This window comes from Denticeps clupeoides, chromosome 5 (genome assembly GCF_900700375.1).
Source record: "Denticeps clupeoides chromosome 5, fDenClu1.1, whole genome shotgun sequence".
Lineage (NCBI taxonomy): Eukaryota > Metazoa > Chordata > Actinopteri > Clupeiformes > Denticipitidae > Denticeps > Denticeps clupeoides.
Window position 1 is genome coordinate 25,813,064 of NC_041711.1, and position 18,344 is coordinate 25,831,407.

The 18,344-nt window shown below is 42.3% G+C and overlaps 3 protein-coding genes across 4 annotated transcripts; all 3 read left to right on the forward strand.

Annotated features, from left to right (window-relative positions):
• The first annotated feature begins 948 nt into the window (after positions 1–948).
• LOC114790876 (zinc finger protein 184) lies at positions 949–5,330 on the forward strand. 2 transcript variants are annotated; one of them, XM_028981289.1, is made up of 4 exons: positions 949–1,180; positions 1,647–2,336; positions 3,249–4,204; positions 4,309–5,330. In XM_028981289.1, exons 2-4 carry the CDS (start codon positions 1,652–1,654, stop codon positions 5,125–5,127), a joined length of 2,460 nt encoding a protein of 819 aa, XP_028837122.1. In that variant the 5' UTR covers positions 949–1,180; positions 1,647–1,651; the 3' UTR covers positions 5,128–5,330. The 2 variants fall into 2 exon arrangements, with proteins under 2 accessions (XP_028837122.1, XP_028837121.1); XM_028981288.1 differs by having other exon boundaries at positions 1,650–2,336.
• Positions 5,331–5,916: 586 nt separating this feature from the next.
• On the forward strand, positions 5,917–9,581 carry LOC114790807 (zinc finger protein 696). Its single transcript, XM_028981166.1, has 3 exons — positions 5,917–6,187; positions 6,542–6,824; positions 6,935–9,581. Exons 1-3 carry the CDS (start codon positions 6,161–6,163, stop codon positions 8,446–8,448), a joined length of 1,824 nt encoding a protein of 607 aa, XP_028836999.1. The 5' UTR covers positions 5,917–6,160; the 3' UTR covers positions 8,449–9,581.
• Positions 9,582–13,063: 3,482 nt separating this feature from the next.
• Positions 13,064–18,105, forward strand: LOC114790716 (uncharacterized). The gene is made up of 7 exons (XM_028981005.1): positions 13,064–13,207; positions 13,774–13,895; positions 14,142–14,340; positions 14,924–15,075; positions 16,206–16,350; positions 16,781–16,922; positions 17,491–18,105. Exons 1-7 carry the CDS (start codon positions 13,150–13,152, stop codon positions 17,576–17,578), a joined length of 906 nt encoding a protein of 301 aa, XP_028836838.1. The 5' UTR covers positions 13,064–13,149; the 3' UTR covers positions 17,579–18,105.
• The last annotated feature ends 239 nt before the right edge of the window (positions 18,106–18,344 follow it).

An 18,344-nucleotide genomic window follows, 5' to 3' on the forward strand; every position in this document is an offset into this window, starting at 1 on the left:
CAAGTGGAATTGAGTGAATTGTCATTACATGCTTTAAAGGAATTTGACTTCTTGGTGTCCCCAGCATGAGATGCCTGACAATTTTTTCTTATTGTTTACAAGTCAGGTAATTGTTTTAGATGAAATAAAAAATTAGCAATTTCATATCTAAATTTGGATCAGTGCAGATTTGTTCATATGATAAGAGTTTGTAAGGGAAAGTGAAGTGATTGTCATTTTGAAACACTGCAGCACAACAGACATGACACAACAAAATGTGTCCTCTGCTTATAACCATCAGCATCACCAGTGGTGGCCAAGCGGTTAAGGAAGCGGCCCCTTAATCAGAAGGTTGCTGGTTCAAATCCCGAGCCACTAAGGTACCACTTGGTGGCACACCGCTCCACGGGTTAAAAGTAGAGGACACATTTCATTGTGTGCACCTTGTGCTGTGCTGCAGTGTTTCACAATGACAATTACTTCACTTTCTGATTACAGGTGCGCTTACGAGTCTTCACTCCAGCCCTATGTTGGAGGGCCTAATAATGAGCTGGGCAGATTGTGAAAGTGAAGTGATTTTCATTTTAAAACACTGCAGAACAGCACACGGTGACAACGAAATGTGTCCTCTGCTTTTAACCACCACCCTTGGTGAGCAGTGGGCAGCCATGACAGGTGCCCGGGGAGCAGTGTGTGGGGACGGTGCTTTGCTCAGTGGCACATTTGTGGGCTGGAACAAAAACTTCCTGGCAGACCCTCGAAATGTGAGGGTGTCAAATGTAGGGACTTTAAAAGACAATTGAGACATACTGCTTGCGATAAAATGAGCTAAATAAGAAAAAAATAATAAATTGTGTGAGTGGCTCGTAAGGGTGCGAGCCGCTTATTTCTCCGCGCAGTACCGCCTCCGTCCACCAGGCGCCAGCCCTTGTGCGCCGCGCTCTGTGTCACCTCCACACACGAAGAAGAAGACGCAGAGCGGCAATAGCGCTTGCCGTTCAACCGTTCCATTCTTTTGTGGGTCAAATCAATTGTAAAGTAACACGCTTATTTAAGTAAATTATCGTGTTCCTGATCGCCGATAACAACGTCATCTTAAAACGTTCAAGAATTTGTGGACTTGCCTAAAATGACCAAAGCTTGATGGAAATACCCTGACGTCGCGGACCATTTCTCTTTTCGAGGCCAAATAAACGCGAAGGTGAGTGGACTGGCTCTACTAACCAAGCATAGAGTGTCTAGATGTTTGATCAAAAGCGAAGTGCTTTCGATCGTAATGCTAGCACCGTATCCCAACGACACCAGCTGGTGCTCCAACACAACCATTATTGTTATTGGGTCGGTAGTGATGTACGGTCAAGTAATTTATTCTCCAACAGTCAGGTCACGTTTTATTTTTAATACTTAGTGCTCTCTTGCAGCTGAACATTACCTCGGTTGCCTGTTTTAGTCCCAGACTAAAAGCGTTTATGAATGGAGAAATTGACCCAAAAAAATAAACATAATGTTACCCGATATTTAATATGCTATTTGTTAATTGTATACCTGCGAACAATAAGTCTGGGGAAGTGCATGAGCGATCAAACAAGGAGGTTGAACATAAATTGTTGAATTGTGTGTTTAATTTTGTGAATAAACAAACTAATTAGATTTTTTTTTCCCTTTAGCAGATATGACTCCTGAATTCACTCTTGATATTCAGCTGACGGAGCTGGGATTTTGCTATGGTTCTTCCAGCACAGATAAAGAGGCCATAGTTTCTTCTCCGTCAAGTAGTGTTGTGGCTGCCCCTTGTACTACGACGCCTTCCAAATCCCCTGCCCCACACATACCTGTAAACAAGCAGCTGGTTAGTCTCTCTCATCCCAATCATATCTCACAGACCACTGCCGTGACACATGCCGGTCCATTTCAGAATGGTGAAAAGACACCCACAACAGATACTCCATACAAAGGCCCCATTGCCAATAATCAAATGGATGCTCATCTGAATTGTGTTAATTATGGCCTTACAGAGACATTAGAAGAGCCAACAACATCACATAATACGGCAGAGAGGTCTGTAAAAATCCAAGCTGGTTCTTATAAACATGTGACTATATTAGTAAATTCTGCAGATTTGAACGCAAAGACAGCCATATTGCAGTCAGACTCGATGCAAAAGACTCTTTCCACTGAGGAAGCAGGGAAAGGATCTGAGGAGGAAAAAACTCAACCTTTTGCTAGAGGACCGAGCAGCCTAGATAATACTGGGCAAGGCACAGATGTGTTTCTGGAATCTTCTGAGGAAACTGAGGAGGAGGAGGATGATGAAGAAGAGGTCTCTGAAGAAGAAGTGAAAGATGACTGCAACAAAGGTGAGCTCACTATTTATTATATGTGCTTTTACCCGGGGACGTCCACCCAGGGGTTTGAACCTTATGAATTTTTAACAATGTAAGAAAGTACTGCCCTTCATAATGAATAGGTTTATCCAAGATAATATAGTACATTTATGTTTATGAACTGATGAGGAAATCGTTCCAACATAGATGCATTGCTATGGTATATATAACACAAACAGAAAATATCACATGAAAAAAAAGGAGAGAAAAGCCAAATTGTTAAATAAATATAAGTCCCTGGTTAAAAAGCACATATCTTGAAGTGGTCCCACTTTTCATGTCTTGTTTCATTTACGGCATTTATCAGACATTTACATTTACGGCATTTATCAGACGCCCTTATCCAGAGCGACTTACAATTAGTATTTTCAGCGAGTTACAATTAGTATTTACAGGGACAGTCCCCCCCTGGAGCAACTTAGGGTTAAGTGGCGGTAAGTAGGATTTGAACCTGGGTATTCTGGTTCATAGGCGAGTGTGTTACCCACTAGGCTACTACCACCTTTCCTCTTTTTTTTTTTTTTCCCACCTTTTACTTTCCTCTTATATTGCTATATCATCTTTGTTTGTCCATTCATTCAAATTAGTAGAGAATTTCCAAGAAAATAAATCTGACTGCAGTTACAGACAAATCTGCACAAATTATTTTGTTCAAATGAATATTTACAATGTAGGGCCAAGAAGCTCTTCAGTCATCTTTGGTATTCTTTTTGGTGACAACTGATCCCTTGGAAAAATATATGACAGATTTATAGTGATTCTTTTGTCATATTAAGTCAGCCAGCAGCTTCCCCTCTTAATCATGTTTTGGGCTCATTAGTTTTATTGACTGGCCTTTTTTTTCCAGTCGCTTTTCTAATGTGTGCCATCATTCTTCCTTTTCAGATTTCGGTCAGTCTTGTGAGCACCATTGCAACTCTTGCAACCTGTCTTTTTCTAGTGACTTCCTTCTCAATGATCACATGAACCTCCACACAGGAGTGCGACCTTACAGCTGTACCGAGTGTGGTAAGCGCTTTTGCCATCAGGCCAACTACCAAGCACACTTGCAAACCCATGCAGTGTCTATTCGCTGCCAGGTATGTGAAGCCAGATTTCCAACGGAGGGAGACCTTAAGATTCATTTAGAAAACAACCATTTTGAGAACGAGTTCTACCAGTGTGACTTTTGCAAACGAATATTCACATACATTGAGGAGTGCCAGCAACACATAGACTCCCACAAAGAAGATGTTAAACAGCATGCCTCTGGAATCCAGTCGAGTTGCACAGAGAACCTCACCCAGCCCACAGAGAGCAAGTGCAGGCGGCGTAGCCACCAATGTACCGACTGCAGAAGGAGCTTTAACCGAAAGAATTCCCTGCTGCGCCACTGCTTCTCACACCTCGGTTTGCCTCCGTACACTTGTGTCAAGTGCAAGTGCCACTTCCGCCAAGCATCACTGTACCACAAGCACCAGTGCAGTTTCCAGAAGATCGAGTGCATGGCTTGTCTCTGTACTTTCAGTAACCAGACTGACTTCCAGACACACAAGAAGGAGACTGGCTGCTGGGGGGATCTGAACGCCCAACCAGTGAAGAAGGATGAGATCCGGTGCATGGAGTGTGGGCAGATCTTCCCCGGAAAGGACGAGCTGAAGAAGCATGCCACCTCCCACCAGAGAGTGCTAAAGTGTTCGGAGTGTGGAATGGGGTTTCGCTCATCTCTGCTCCTCATGTCTCACATGGGTGGCCATGCCAGTCAGCGTCCCTGTCTCTGTCAGGACTGTGGTTTAGGTTTCCCCCATCAGCAGGCCTTTGACCTCCACCTCAAACACTGTGGTACAGAAGTCCCTCCTAAGGTAAGGTTTTTTTTTTTTCTCAGCCACGGTTTCAACTGACTAATTGTTAGAAATGTATAAAACTATTAATTACATAGCTTTAATTACATTTTATTTATTTGCAGGAGGTGTCAAAAAAAGAAAAGGCTTCCTCATTTCCTATGAGAAAAAAACCTGCAAATAAGACTCTACCCTCTTTGGCCCCAAAGGCTCCTATGAAGATTCCTGTGAAGAACCCTGGAGTGTGGACTTTAACGTTAAATAAGAAGCCAGATCATGAAGCTCCAATGGTCATGTTGTTTCCTCTTCCTGCTACTCCATCAGAGAACTCAAGTCCAAAGTCTCAGGTCCTTTCTGTCGGTCCCCCAGATAAAGGGCCGCAGGCCGGTGGAAAGGCTATGGAGCAAGTCAGCATGGCTCCATCTCTTGAGCAGGGTTCTGCCTCCCAGTATAAATTAGAGGGACCAGTGACGCGCCTCAAACAGCTGATCGCTGGTAGCTGTGCGAGCACTGTGGTTAAGGCAATGCCAGAAGGTCCCCCTGCAGTTTCGCCAACTAGCAATAACGTTTGTGTGAAGATGGAGTCGCAGAGCACTGGAGCTAAAGAGTCGTTGGAGACGGGCTTTCAAAGCGGCTCAAGCCTGGATACGAATGTCGGATCCTGCAACAGTGTGGAGGTAGAAATTACAGATGATCAGAGAGATGAACTGGAGGAGTCTGAGGGGGAACCACATGAATGTGTGACTTGTGGCAAGATTGTTATGGAGGGTGATCTGGTCCAGCATTATATGGAGCATGCAATGCAAGCGGACAGTTGCGCAGCTGAGGAGCCGAGCGCGATAAAGCCGCGCGTCAAGTCCTCGTCCACTCGTTCCTTTTCCCGCTCGCCGCCCCCTCCTGTCAGCCCACCGCGGAAAAGGCTGAGGCCACGGAAAAGGCCTTGAAACATTCCGCCACACGGCACTGAATGCACAGATGGCTGGTCTGTGGTGAGCCGAAGAACAGGGATCAAGCAAGGATGTAGAGTACCGTGGACATTCAGTAGTAGGACATGAGTAGTGTTAATATTCTGAACTGTAGGCAATTCTGTGATGCTGTGTGCGAGACCTGTCTCGTTTTCAATTATTAAAGTAAATGTTGTTCTGCCCGCTCCTTTCCTGTGTACCTGCTGAAAGCACAACAACACGATAGAGGTGGTAATTAGGAGTCACACAATTGGAAGACCACAAAGTCACAGGTTCGAACCCCACTTAGTACCATTATACCCCGGACCAAGACCGGTAACTCTGAGTGTCTCCTGGGGGACTGTCCCTGTCAATACTGGTTGTAAGGGCATCTGAGAAATAATAATGGTACCTGGACTTGTTTATAGCCATCATGGAGACTCAGACTGGTGCGACCAGTCTGAAAACAAGCTGCTCCTCTTTTTTTAAACCAGCATGCAATTTTCAGGGCAGAGCATAATTGCGTTATTACTTTTTAAATAGAATTTTTACAATTTGCTATAGTAAGGAATTCTCTTTGAGACACTGAATTTTTTTTCTTGTGTCAATGATTATAATTATTTACGCATCACTTTGAACGAGAGACATAAAGAGGAATGGCACGTACAGCTTCATCGGTGCTTTTCTAACGTGGAATGAATCGAATATGTAGTGAATTACAGAGGGTACCTGAAACAAATGATCGATTTGATATGGGAATATGATTTCTTCCGCGAGCACGAGGGGGCGGCGCCGTTCAGTCACGTGACAAAAAGGCCCGGAAATAAACACTCGGTTCGTCGTAAAATTTTGTCGTAATAACAACAAGCAAAAAAAAAAATCAAATAAAACGGGACAGTGGAAATAAGCGGATTGTGATTTGCACACAAAAAAACGAGAGTCGCGTTTAAGATGACCCGCCGCCGTCCCGATGCTGTTGATAGTTTGAAGTGAGAATTCCGTGCTGTGTGACGGCGCTACGCACGTGTTATAAATGGACAAAGACAGAGTTTCTTCCAGCGTGAGTACACGAGTGGAAATTTCACGTGTCGCATTTTAATCCGCACTTACCGCGCACAGTTAACGCACCCGCGTAGTTTACCAAATGCTTTGTGTTTCTACAATTGATTGTAAAGTTTAATAACATTCATAGGGTGGTAGTAGCCTAGTGGGTAACACACCTATGAACCAGAAGACCCAGGTTCAAATCCCACTTACTACCATTGTGTCCCTGAGCAAGACACTTAACCCTGAGTTGCTCCAGTAGTTACAGGACTGTCCCTGTAACTACTGATTGTAAGCCGCTTTGGATAAGGGCGTCTGGTAAATGCTGTAAATGTAAACGTACAACGTGTTTTTTGTTCTTTTTTCGTAGCGTGGACCGTGCACTTGGTTGGAGATGCAGCAGTTCATTGGTGATCTTGTGGCCTCCAGCACTTCAACCCCTGGTCCCCCTGTGAAAGACTTCATCCAGCAGGAAGCTCTGAGGAATGCCTGGGAGACAGCGGGCCATGAGGCGCTGGGCTTGAAAGTTCTCCCCCACACCCACGCTGCCACGTCCAGGAGCACCCATGGCAAAGGCACGCCCGCCTATGGTCAGCAACACTTTCCTCAGACTGGAGAGAAGAGTGGGCAATCAAGACACGAGAGTCAACAGAGTGAGTTGTTATTCTGATAACATTTATATATATATTACAGTACACAGACACACATGTTGTGGTTTTATGTTGCTTTTGTTTAAAATGAAATGTAAAATTTTTTTTTTTAGTTCAGCACAGTGGGTGCAATTGCCCAGGCTGCCCTCTCTCTTCATCATCCAACTCTCCACTTACTCTCCAAACCCTGAAGCCGAGAGAGCAGCAGGCTGCGCCTCACCATGTGCGGCAGGCCAAAGATCTTAACTCCGTTCCTGTGGGCCTTGGAATTTCTCTGGGCTTGGGCCTGGCTCTGGAGGAGGAGGCCAGTGAGCCTACTGGCTCTTCTGAGATTACTCAGTCCCAGCACCAAGATAAAGGAACTAACACTCATAGTCCAAATCATACCCAGACCTGCCCTCCTCCACCGATGCCCACCTTCCCGTGTCTCTGCTGCCACCGTGGCTTCCAGACGTGTGCCCAGCTCCTGCATCACCAGCAGGGAACGGACATCCACCTGGCCCACGCCAACCAGCATTTCCACCACCACTGCCCCCTCACGTCCTGCTTGCCCTGCCCCCGGCTGCGTCACACCGCCCAGTCACCACCCCCCTTCCCCTGCCTCTCATGCCAGCGTACCTTCCCCACCTGTGCCCAGCTCCTGAGGCACCAGCAGGGCCATGCTCAGCAAGAAGGCCTCCAACAGCACCCTTGCATGCATTGCAATGCGTCCTTCCCTCGCCCCTCCCAGCTCCTGCAGCACCAGCGCACCCAGCATGCCTCCAAGACCGGGGGCTTCATGTGTGCCGAGTGTGGCCGTGCCTTCAACTCCCACAGCAACCTGCGCATACATCTCAATGTGCACACCGGGGCCCGACCTTACACCTGTCCGGAATGCGGTAAGAGTTTCAGCCAGTCAGGTGCTCTCAAGATCCACCGCCGAATCCACACGGGGGAGAGACCCTACACTTGTGCCTACTGCGGGAGAGGTTTTCCCCACCTGGCTGGAGTAAGAGCACACCAGCGCACCCACACGGGGGAGAAGCCCTACCGCTGCTCGCAGTGTGGCAAGTGTTTTACCCAGTCAGGGGCTCTGAAGATCCACATGCGCATCCACACAGGCGAGCGGCCATTTGTGTGCAGTCTTTGCGGGAAGGGCTTCTCCAACCGCTCTGGAATCCGCTTCCACCATCGCACCGTCCATGGCATCATCCCCGATCCCAGCCTGGGCGGTGGGTCTGCTGGCCGTCCGAGTCTCAGCCTGACCTCTTCATCTCTAGCTGGACACGCGAGTGCCAGTCCCACAGGAAGCCTCAGCTCAAACACCTGCAGCAGCCCCAGCAGGGAGCCCCAGGACCTCAGCAGCACCTCTGTCTCAGTGGTGTCCTCACAGTCAAGTTTGCGTGTAGAACCCGACAGCGGCCAGTCTACTGGCAAATCCCTTAGGGAAAAGGGGAGCCACAGCAAGAAGCAGCAGGGGGGTCGAGAGGGGAAGGCCTTGCCATATGCCTGCGAGGACTGTGGTCTTCGGTTTCCAGATGCACCTTCCAGGAACAAACACCAGGCTTTGGAACATTACTCCACCGACAACAGGGAGCAGGAAGATACTAGTTTGCAGGCTAAGGAGAAAGGAACTGAACAAGCATAGTGTAATTTTAAAATAAGGTAGAAACTTGTGCAATTACTTTATTTTATATGTATTTTTCCACTATACATTTGGGATAACAAAAATGGCACTTTAAGAAAAGGTTGAAAAAGAGATTTATCCAAAAATGTTACTAAATCTAGTCACATTTAACAATGTAACGAATTAAGACATACTACAGTCATTGCCATTGGAAATGACTCTTCTAATTGTTAAGTCTAGAACTTGTTAAAACATTGTGATTTAAAAAAAAAATACTAAACACTTATCCACACTATATTCCTGCTTGTGGACAAATGTTCATCATTTTTTACATTGGTGATATGGTCTGTCCGGTTACTTTAGTTCTTTAGATATTCAGCTCTTCTGAAATATGAATATAATTATCGTTTTGCGATAGTTTAGCTTTTGCTGCCTAAGAAGAAGACAGGAAAAAAGTCTTAACTATGTTTTTGGAGGGCTACAGCATCTTAGGACAATGGAGGTGCCCCTCCAGGCTTTTATACAGCATTTATAATATTTACGTATTGTATACATTTTTTTTTACAGTACTGTTCAATTTCTACTGGTCTGTCTGTATTAGTTTTTGTATTGGATGTTAAGTCTGAAAATAATAATTTTCTGATATGTTGAACAGCAGTGTTGATGAACACTTTTCGAAAGATGTTAACATAATAAAATATGGACAGAACATGGGGTCATAATATAAAGCCGCTCTGTCTCCGTTAAATACATCATGTTACCACACAAACTGAGGTTCACAGTTCACTCACAGGTTCAGTTTTTGAAGTTACTGTATTGAACTCAGTATGGTAGATCTCATGTCTTGGTGCATGTTTTTGATCATTTAGATTTTATTTTATATTGTAGGTCTTATTTACAGAAGTAACCTTTTTTTTATTATTACTGAAATTTACTTGGAAAGTAATACATAACCTGTCTTCTGTATTGACTGAAATGTAATTTACTTACATACTGTTCCGGTGTGTATTATAATGGTCGATATTCGGTATAGCTTTGGAGTGACATCTTGTGGACACTGTATAACTCTGTGATCTATTTCTATGTGTTAGATATTTTGTCAACATTTTGGTTTTCTGCTCAAATAAAACTGCCAAAGCACTTTAGTACTTGTTTTAACTAGTGATCCGTGAATGTCTGTCTGTTCTTGTCCAAAAAATTGTGGCTTGGTGCACTTTCTGGCTTTGGGAACGCACCAGTCTGTCACAATTAAAAGTTGTATAGGGTAGCTTTGTTAGATTTCCTTTGTTATTGTAAAAGGCGTGGATTCTGTGAAGATCTGTGAAGATCTGTGAAGGTGCCTCATGGTATCTATTATCAGGACATTAGCAGAATCAATCATTCTCGAAACTTGCTGGTCACCACAGATTACATTTTTCCAGCACATCACACAGAGCCTCAGATTGAGAATATTTTATCATGTTTTACAAACCAGGCAGTGGTGGCCTAGCGGGGCAGTGGTGGCCTGGTGCAACGGAGGTGCCACTGAGCAAAGCACTGTCCCCACACACTGCTCCCTGGGCACCTGTCATGGCTGCCCACTGCTCACTCAGGGTGATGGGTTAAATGCAGAGGACAAATTTCACTGTGTGCACCATGTGCTGTGCTGCTGTGTGTCACAAGTGACAATCACTTCACTTTAAAACTTTAATTAATTTCTGAACAATTACGAAATAATTTAGAGAGGCTTCCATGAATAATGTATATGGCCTAAAGGAGTGTACAACACTGTAATAATATGTTATTTGTCAAAGTAACATACATATCAATGCTAGAACCCATTGTTTTTCAGGAGAACATTAGCTATGTCCAATCCCATGGTTCCAGGCAGAGAAACTGCCTGCCAGAAAGTCTGGGACTCCAGGATTAGGATTGCGAAGAACAATAACACCAAATCTGCCAGATTATATTTTCCCCTGTTGTATATATTTGCATACATCTCTTACATAGAAAAGCATGTACACTCACCTGACCATCACCATAATCTAAAAGACTCATCAGGCCAGCTTCCTACTTCCTCTGAATGGCTCCAGTGTTAAAACATAATGTGATTTGCTTTATCCATTTGATTTTGTTGCTGATTGGTGCATATTTTCAGTGTCTTAATATTACACATGCTGCAAAATTTCACATAAGATGCAAATGATGCAATTCAACATTAAACATAAAAGTTACAAATAAATTGTACCCACATCTCAGCCGAGTTTACTTGGAATGAGCAATTCTGATTGCTTTTTGAGCTCACTGGAGTAAAATCGTTTTAGAACTTTTTTTTTTACTTTCATATGTAACCTGGGCCAGAATAATATTCAAGAACCTTTAGAGGAACAGTGTAGTGTCATTGAAATTGAAGTGATTGTCATTGTGATACACTGCAGCACAGCACACAGTGACACAACGAAATGTGTCCTCTGCTTTTAACCATCACCCTTGGTGAGCAGTGGGCAGCCATGACAGGCGCCCGGGAAGCAGTGTAAAGGGGACGGTGCTTTGCTCAGTGGCACCTCAGTGGCACCTTGGTAGTTCAGGATTCAAACGGCAACATTCAAATTACGTGTGCATTTCCTTACTTGCTAGGCCACCATTGTATGGTTGAACCCTAATGTTAACTCCAAATTTCAGGCATTTATTGTGTTAACAACGTTTTGAGAAACCACCACGCAAACAAATGCTTTAATCTTTTGAAATATGAGAATCGTCAAGGATATCACTCCATTGCAGGGTTTGCCCGGTCAGCTAACTATTGTTTATTCCCACTTTGAACCTTTATAGAATTTCTTCTTGGTCCATCTGTTTTGACATGGTTGTATTTTTGCTTTTCATGAGGCTTGACCTGACCTGGCCTAGCGGTTAAGGAAGCGGATCCGTAATCAGAAGGTTGCTGGTTTGGATCCCGAGTCACCAAAGTGCCACTTAGAAAATGCACCATCCTCACACACTGCTCCCCATGCGGCTGTCATGGCTGCCCACTGTTCACCAAGGGTGATGGTTAAAATCTGAGGACACATTTCGTTGTGTCACTGTGTGCTGTGCTGCAGTGTTTCACAATGACAATCACTTCACTTTCATTAGTAACACATCCTCAACTTTTCTAATAAGCAGACTAGTTTGTTTGTGGTTTGTATCTGTGCTCATTTCAAGACAAAATGGCATATATATATATATATATATATATATATATATATATACACACACACACACACACACACACACACACACACACACACACACACACATATATATATATATATATATATATATATATATATATATGAATAATTTTCATTGAATTTCATTAATCTGAAAAAGTGTGATTGAACCCACCACTTTGCCCTGCTTTGCCCTAACATGTAGGGGGAATATCTTGCTTGTGTTGTTTATCATGTGTAGGAAATCTAGAACTTGGCGGAGCGGCCTGTAATATTAAGTTGCACATGCTACACCTACAGCCACGCGTAAAATGAGAAATGTCTGTTTACAGCAGTATGCGTCACTTATTCTTCTGTAGGAAAGTGGGCCAAGTGTGTAATTATTCAGATGCTTAAAGTGCATTTCTATGCATTTGAAGGTGAACTTTACTTTCATTTCCCAGATTTGACGTTGGATTTAACCCAATAATAATAATAACCCAATAATAATAATAATAAAAAAAATCTGCAAACGAAAGGAGACTAAAAATTCCTTCTTCACGGGGTCTCCGATTCCAATCATCTCTGTTCTCCGTTGTTGTCCCTGGCTGGTGGAACAACCTGCCCTCCTCCACACGACTAGCCGAGACTATCACCACTTTTAAGAAGCAGGTGAAAACCCTCTTGTTCAAAAAATATTACAGACAAATCTAACACTTACACACGCACATGCGTACACATTGCACAAACAATACAAAAATGTATAAATACATTATAATTTTTCTTCGTCTAGCACCTAACAATCTCTGAGCATGCTCTTCATTGACAAGTCTGAGCCTTATCAGGGCTCTTAGTTTGTAAACTCAATATTCTATAGAAATCGAACGAGAATTGCTGGTGTCTTCCTCTTGTAAGTCGTTTTGGATAAAAGCGTCTGCTAAATAAAGTAAAGTAAAGTAATACCAGTATCTGTATCACCATGCATAAAGCTATACACATATTATTTTTAACATTTTTATTCCTGTTTTAAATGTATTAAAATAATTTAATACATGTATTACATATTTTTATTGATACTGTGTTAACATATATCATTTTTGCATCGTGTGACACTAAAAGACACGAGCAAGTGATCATTTAATTTCACACTAACTGCTCCGGCAAACTCAGCCAAGACGGATGACGACGTTACACTGAAACATACTTCAATTCGAACCCTCACATGGAGACGAGTGACGTCACAAAACCCAGCTTATTAATTGGCTCGTCGGCTTTTGTTTCCTCATATGCTACTTTATATACAAAATGGTACGTTTGTGTGCTTTAGCCATAACTACAGATCTACAATATCTTAAACAAAACATATTCGAACGAACGCACCTTTATTCCTGCATCAGCACTCAGTAGTGAGGGTAAACACTAAAACACGTGACTGCACGGCCACGCCCCCTACTTTTTGCATAAATGGTGGAACCAAAAAAGCTCGATCCTCAAGTCCGCTTCTAAAGTGCAGGACGCTGAAGAAGAGTCTTGGGTTGGGGGCAAAATAAGCAAAATGAAAACGCTTCTCTTTTTGGCGCTGCTGGCGTTCGTTCATTTTCAGATGGACAACGGTAAACGTCATTTTATCTCACAATAGCTGCCAAAGTATTTAAATACACCTGTATGTAGTATAAGAGGTTGTATAAAATGTCTCCGCCTGATGTGGTAATTTTTGTATTTTATTTGTTAAACTCGCAGAATTTAATTTAATTTGACCTATGAATTATGATTTTTGTCAGTCTTGGCTTGAACAGTCGATATTTTGTCGCTTCCGCGTTACTGTGCTGCTTTATTTAATATCCCCTCGATGTTTATTAGAGTTTACGAGGCAAAGCGGCTGTCTGGCCACCATGATGGAAAAACCCCGAACACGCATTATGAAAGCAAACCTGACTCGTTTTTTTCATCCTGCAGTTTTTAACAACAGCGTCAAGTCGTCGTTTTCATGTAAAAGACACGTTTGTAGCAATTTAGACATTTATGAAATTTATTTACGTGTATGAACTCAAAGAAAAGGATGTGGTTGAAGAATTGTTTTCTGACTTCAGGCAGCTGCTCAGGCCATTATACAATAAGAAAAGTGAAAGTAAATACTTTCTGTCTTTTACTGTCTACATACATTCCCTGTCTTCGCCAGCATACCTTCTTCTCCAAGGTCCAGCTGAACCGGTTGTGGAAGGGGAGCTTGTTACTCTCGAGTGTGTGGACTCAGACGCTGCGGCAAACATGAGCCAGGTTTATTTTGAAAGGTATTCCAAGGTGAGCCTGTAATATAATATTTGTTGACAGGACCCATGCAGTCCTTTCATTCTAATTATTCTCTTTAACAACAGGCCTTTTTAGATGTTAGAAGCCTAAACTCCGATTCAGATCAAAAGTACTTTGATCGTATCAGTCAATATGACCACATGTCTTGTTCATCAGCTCAAGAGTAGATAGATAGAGAATGATTTTGTATAAACATCTCAAATGGCTCACATGCATTGTGGCTTTACTCTTGTTTAGATGATGGATAGGTGGTACCGTTTGGATCTGGAGATGCTGTATCGGCGCTGCTTTTACTACGACGTTGATGTGATCCGTAGTGAAGGCCGTGTGCTCCTCACCATCTCCAACATCCAGTCGTATACCGAGGGGCCTTACCGCTGCGCGTCAGACAGCAACTCGGTGAACTCCTCCGCAGCTCTCTCCCTCACCGTTCATTGTGAGTGCTGGTCTGCACAGAGCCTGAAAACCCAGTCAGAAACCCAGTCAGATCGGGTTGAGCATGGCCTCATAGTTTATGAATGAAGTACGCAAACATGTAACCTAGCTGGTTTAATAAGGTTACTATACTCTGACTAGTTAAGAAACAGCAAGGAATAACATTTGCCCTTATTCATCAACTGACCATTGAGTTATGTGCACATTCTGCTATGTCTTCTCTCATTATTGGTCATTTTCTGTGTATAAACAGAATTTGTACACTGAAAAAAATGGAAAAAAGGGGTCTTTGAATTAACAAAAATGAATTTAGTGAATGTAACACAATGAATATGTGTTTCTTTTGTAGACATGATTTAGTCAAGTACATTTCAGTTGATTATCGAGAATGTTTAACATTTAGCCTTAAAGAATAACATATAATTGAGAAAAACTGAAACATATATGTTGGTTGGCCATATTCTGATCACGTGGGACCAATGTACACATTCAAATCAAGTAAATTCAAAGGATTATTTTTCTTAGTGTATGTGGGCCACACGATCCTTTAGTGATCATCTCTCCTTTTTATATGTCTTCTTCAGACATGCGGGATCTGTCTTTTTATCAGCCTGGGAGCTCCTTCAGCCGCTACTTCAGTTCCCTGCAGGACCTCCGAGTCTCAGAAGGGGATGATGTGGAGGTGGAGTGTTCCACCTCCGCCTCTGAGACGCCATCGTACCTGTGGAGTAAAGAGGTGAATTCATGTCTAGTCCTGTCCATGACTGGTTTTGGATTGCATCGCTTTGCATAAGATCATAGTTGTTCAACGCTGCTGCATGCAAATTAAAGTACACTTGGTATGCAAAATGCATAAAAGACATTAGGGACAGTGCCATACTGGTCATTTTGACTGAATCAGTCTGCAGCTCACAACTCTAAGTATAAAAGTATTAAGTACAAAAATATAAAAATATAAGTATAAATGTATTTTTGAACACAGGAGTTACATGAGGAACTATCATACTATTAAATAGAAGAAATTAGCCATTTAAGAGTAAAGAATATCCTTTTATGCTTTGTAGTTTTGCCTTCTGAAGGTTTACACAATTCGTCCCTCTTTAAAGGTGTTGCATACAACATATTTGAGGATAGACAGGTCCATGCTTGTATCTCTTTCATCAGAATTTTGCAGTAATCTTTTATTGTGTGTGTAGTGATACTCATGGTATTCAGTATCATTTTACAGTATCCTCTAGTTATTGTTTTATACCTATTAGCATTATGGACTGTGTCTTATGAACCTTGCAGAGGCCTTCTTCCCATTCCCAGCTGCCCGCAACTCCAGAAATAAATCTGGTTCTAAACGTTATTGTGCCGTTAAATGGGCAGCCAGTACCTTTGCATTATTCACTGTTTCTGTCCTTGAGACAGGGGGAAGCAGGAAGGCTATTTTTTGAGCCAATGGATTAGCATACACAATGCTGTTTTGGACAGAACTTGGGTTGCTTGGAAATCCGCTTAATTCAATTCCATTCAAATTGAAATGGACTTTGTTGGCGAGCTGAAGAAATCCTCTAGTGCCAGATCATTTGTATGGTTATGATGTGCTCTGTCCTCAGCGCTAGTTTCCATCCAGGAATCGTAATCATTGGTCTCAGCGTCACATTTTGAGGTTTTTTTTCTTTTTATTCTTTCCCTCTCATTCCCTCACAAATAACAGCATGCTACAGTGTCATTATTTTTTGGATGTTATCACTTAAGTTCACATTCTTTCACACTTACAGTAGGTTGGGAATACTCTTCATGGTCATGCAGAACCTTTGTTTCTTCTCGGTTTGTGCACCTCCTGCTCACTCTGTCTTTGCTTTTTTCACTTTCTTATAGGGGGGAGTCTGGGTTCAACTGTCCAAGACCCTGAAGCTGCTCAAAGTGACTGCCTTGGACTCAGGAAACTACACCTGTACAGCCAAACACCCCAGTGTCAGCTCACTCTTGAAGACCCGCACTGTCAGCATCGTTGTGCTGTCAGGTCAGGAGAGTGTTGGAATGTAGAAATGTTATTCTGATCAGCTGTAGATTCAGGAACGTGGAAGAATAATAACACCAGACTATAGTTCAGTGCAAAAATGGTTAAGTTTCATTGTTTCATTGAAATGTTAATTAGGACACAAATTGGAAGGGAGATTGAATAATGACTTAGACCTTAAACACTAGTGTCAAGGATGGCAAAGGAAATTACACCAAGTAACAAAGCATTGCGTAATTTGAATTCACATAAGTAATAATCTTTGGAATTTGTGGAAGTTAACTTTTTGCCTAGTAAACAAATCTACACTCGCCTAGTGGTCAGTGTATTAACCTAACCTGCCAATTAGCCAGATTGCTAAATCTCCTTCCTAAATGAGGAAATGAATGATAACGTCATCAACTGCTTCTAACTGTTTGTATCTGCTGCTCAGCGGACGCCCCATGGTACGAGACCACCAGTGGCCAGATCATGCTGATGACCTCAGCGTCAGGTCTTGCTCTGTTGGTGGCTGTCCTGTCCATGACGGTCTTTCTGTGCCGCAGGGCCAGGCAAAAGAAAAGCAAAGGACCCATGTACGTATAATAAAGGAACTTATTTCTGTTCACCTTTAGATTTTGCAGTCATAGTGAGAGAACCACAGTTCACTAGAATCAGGCAACCTGAAAGCAACACCAAAATAGGCAGAAGTGAGCAAGCCTAGCACTAGATACTAAACCTCAAGAAATAAGGAATTATGCATAAAAACAAGAAAACAGGAGGACCCGTACCCAGAGGAACCAAGTAAAATGAGAAAATAACAACATAGCAATAGCATTACATCTTTACAATTTTATACTGTGATTTTCAATGGTATGGTTTTGGCAAATCAGTTTTTGAAAAACTACGCTATTGCAATGAGAACTTTGTAATTTTTTGAGAAGGAGATGAAAATTGTTTACAGTGGCCAAGCTGAACATATTACTCTGATTAAATCTACTTTGTCAGTAAATTGTATGACAATGGCCTATGTAAAGCTCCTTTGAGCATTAAAGGCATCCTCTCTGTACCAGACGTGTTATTTAATGACTCTAGGCTTTTCACAGTCAGTTGTTTTAAAGTAAGGTGGTGTCATTATCACTCTCTGCTTCTGCTCTCCTCCAGTGATGACCACTCTAAGAAGAAGCCCATCTACACAGCCAGTACAGATTCTCTGACTTCCACCACTGCAGATAAACAGCCCCTGGTGTGATCCTCATGTTGAAAATTACTGGAGAAAGGTGAAGAGCAGCAATGTTAGAGGTGGGAATGAAATGAATGTATTGCAGAAGCAGGGATGTGTGTGAAATTGCAGAACGTATAGAATGCTGTGTGAAAAGTGTGAGAGAGATCATTTGTTTCACTGTTCTAGTCCTTTTTCAGCAGTCAACATGAGTACTCTTCAGCCAAAGATGTGCAGTTTTCTCTATATTGATTTTGCAAGCCACCAAATTGAAATCTGTTTTTATAAAAGGTTTAATGGCATGTGTGTATTTCTTTACTTTTTCTACTATTATAACCTTCAGTGCAACCATTGCGTTTGCTTAAGAGTTTGCTTTCAAAGCATACAACAGAAATCAGTCTGTTTGCAGAGTTGAAAGAGCTTAATTCAGATTTAAAATTTTGGTAGACATGTTGTATGATGAATATTTCCTGAAAGATATTGATGATTACTGATGCACTTTATAGTTTGCACATAATTTTTCTATGCATTATATAATAAAAATGTGCTCTCTTCCAGTGTGCTCGTTCATTTGAATGAGATATATTTCAAAGAGTGAAGTCCAATACTGGCACTGAAGTTAAATACTAAATCATTTAGGCCCTTAACTAATGTGAAAACACCACTTTCCCTAGGGGACCACCAATGGGTGCTTTAAACAATCTCTAAAAAAAAAAGGTTTGAATTTCAGCAATCGTTAAATTATTTATTGTCCATTTCTTGTGGTGAATACTAATGAAATACATTATTTCTTTAA